This window comes from Gossypium hirsutum, chromosome D06, assembly GCF_007990345.1.
Source record: "Gossypium hirsutum isolate 1008001.06 chromosome D06, Gossypium_hirsutum_v2.1, whole genome shotgun sequence".
NCBI classification, from domain to species: Eukaryota; Viridiplantae; Streptophyta; class Magnoliopsida; order Malvales; family Malvaceae; genus Gossypium; species Gossypium hirsutum.
In genome coordinates, this window is record NC_053442.1 from 10,591,575 (window position 1) to 10,593,546 (window position 1,972).

Genomic DNA, 1,972 nt, shown 5'->3' on the forward strand with positions numbered 1-1,972 from the left:
TTATACGTTTGGCTTATTGAGAATTAATATTTTCATCTTGTGCACTTGGATGTTCTTGTAGAAAGGTTTTGACCATTTCCCACTATCCTTGAAGCCCTTTGCGGATTCCCCTAACATTAGTGGATTGAGGTGTCTTTGAGCTTTTCCGTTCATCTTTGAATTTTTCTCTGTTGGAATCCTTGAGCATTCTAGAAACAGTTTGAGTTCTAATTTCGAGGCTTCCATGACAGCTTCACGTATTGGTTTTTGGATCATCGATAATTCCTCTTGCTTAACATCAAGATCTACATTCCTCCAAGGTACGATTTGTAACTTATCATTGGGATGTCCTGTATCCTCATAAACATTAAACCTAACCATGTCACCATCAAATTCCATGGTGAGTGTTCCACTCCAAACATCAATTTTCATTCGTGCAGTACTCAAGAATGGTCTCCAAAGAAGTATGTCAGATGAACTGGCTGAATTTTCATCCTCCATGTTGATAATGTAGAAGTCTGCAAGAAATATCAATCCGTTTACCTTAGTAAGAACGTCCTCCAACACTACTTCTGGATTACTACAGATCTGTCGGCAAGCTGAATAATTATACCTGTTTCCTTCAAAAGACCCGCATTAAGTAGTTTATAAATTGATAAAGGCATAATATTAGTTGATGCGCCTAAGTCACACATGGCTTTTTTTAATACCGACGCTACCTATTTTATAACATATGAAAAACATACCTTGGTCCTTACATTTGGGTGGTATTTTCCTTTGCAGAATGGTAGAGACATTTTCTTCGACACTTACCTTTTCATTGCTCAGGAGTTTTCTTTTACTCGTGCATAATGTTGTTAAGAATTTTGCGTATCGTGGAATTTTCTTAATCGCATCGAGAAGAGGTATGTTGATTTCTACCTTTCGAAAGGTGTTGAAGATCTCTTTCTCTTCTTGCTCCTTGCACTGGACAAGTCTTCTAGGAAGCGGAGGTGGTACTGCCAATGATTTTTGTGGTGCTGACTCTATTGCAGCCTCTATGTCAAGGTTCTTCTTATTTTGACTAGAGTCTTGGGCGCGACTCATGCCAGGTACGGGCTCCAAAACCTTCCCACTCCTCAATGTCATAGCACTTACATTGTGTCGAGGGTTTGACTCAGTTTAGGATGGAAGCTTACCTTAGGACTCTAAACGGCTAACCGTGAGCACGACCTTGCTCACTTGCTTATCCAACTCCTGCATATGCATGTCAGTGTTTTGTTGAAATTTCTCAGTACTATTGGCTAGCCTTTCCACTATGGCTTCCAAATATGACTTTAGGGGTGGTAACTATTGATTCTGAGACGACCTGTGTAGGTACGATTGATTGAACCAAGGATTCGACCCATAACTTAGATTCAGGTGATCTTTCCACCCCACATTATACGAGTTCGGGTAGGGTCATATTGCCTTTGGGGCGGTCTTGAAAAGTTCCCGACAATATTTTCTTGTTCTGTCGAATCCTCATGTAAAATCAGACATGAGTTAGTCAGATAATCTAGCTTAGCGCAAATTCCTCACAACCGTGCTGGACTCGTTTTATTTGTAAGCAAAGTTTTAACAATGTTAATTACCTTATCAATTTTATCTTCTACAGGTAGAGAACTTAACCCATGAACCTGTCTTGTGGGTTCTGTTGCTGGTCAGAATTGTTGAAAGTTAGCAACCATTGTTGAAATCAACCCTCGTGTTCTCTAAAGAGTCATATTAAGTAGTGCCCCTCCATATCATTTTCATTTCCATCAGGAGCAAACCCTCATAGAAATACTACACGAGTGACTGTTCAGTCAGTCCATATTGTGGGCAACTTGCACATAACTTTTTGTATCGCTTCCAGTAATCGTAGAGTGATTCAATCTCCATTTTACGGATTCCTACGATGTCCCTCCTTAGTTCGGTCACTCGAGCTGCAGGGAAGAACCTATCAAGAAACAAATGATACATGTCAGACTAT

The 1,972-nt window shown here is 40.0% G+C and overlaps 1 protein-coding gene across 1 annotated transcript; it reads right to left on the reverse strand.

Annotated features, from left to right (window-relative positions):
• Positions 1–1,107, reverse strand: LOC107899975 (uncharacterized). The gene is made up of 2 exons (XM_016825707.1): positions 726–1,107; positions 1–599 (listed from the first exon to the last, which is right to left on the reverse strand). Exons 1-2 carry the CDS (start codon positions 1,105–1,107, stop codon positions 1–3), a joined length of 981 nt encoding a protein of 326 aa, XP_016681196.1.
• Between the last annotated feature and the right edge of the window lie 865 nt (positions 1,108–1,972).

Excerpts from the sequence above, each read along its gene's own strand:
- LOC107899975 (XM_016825707.1), bottom strand. The coding sequence starts at position 1,107 with ATGACATTGAGGAGTGGGAAGGTTTTGGAGCCCGTACCTGGCATGAGT. Across the intron at positions 600-725 it reads ACCCAAATGTAAGGACCAAG|GAAACAGGTATAATTATTCA; the intron begins GTATGTTTTTCA and ends GGTCTTTTGAAG.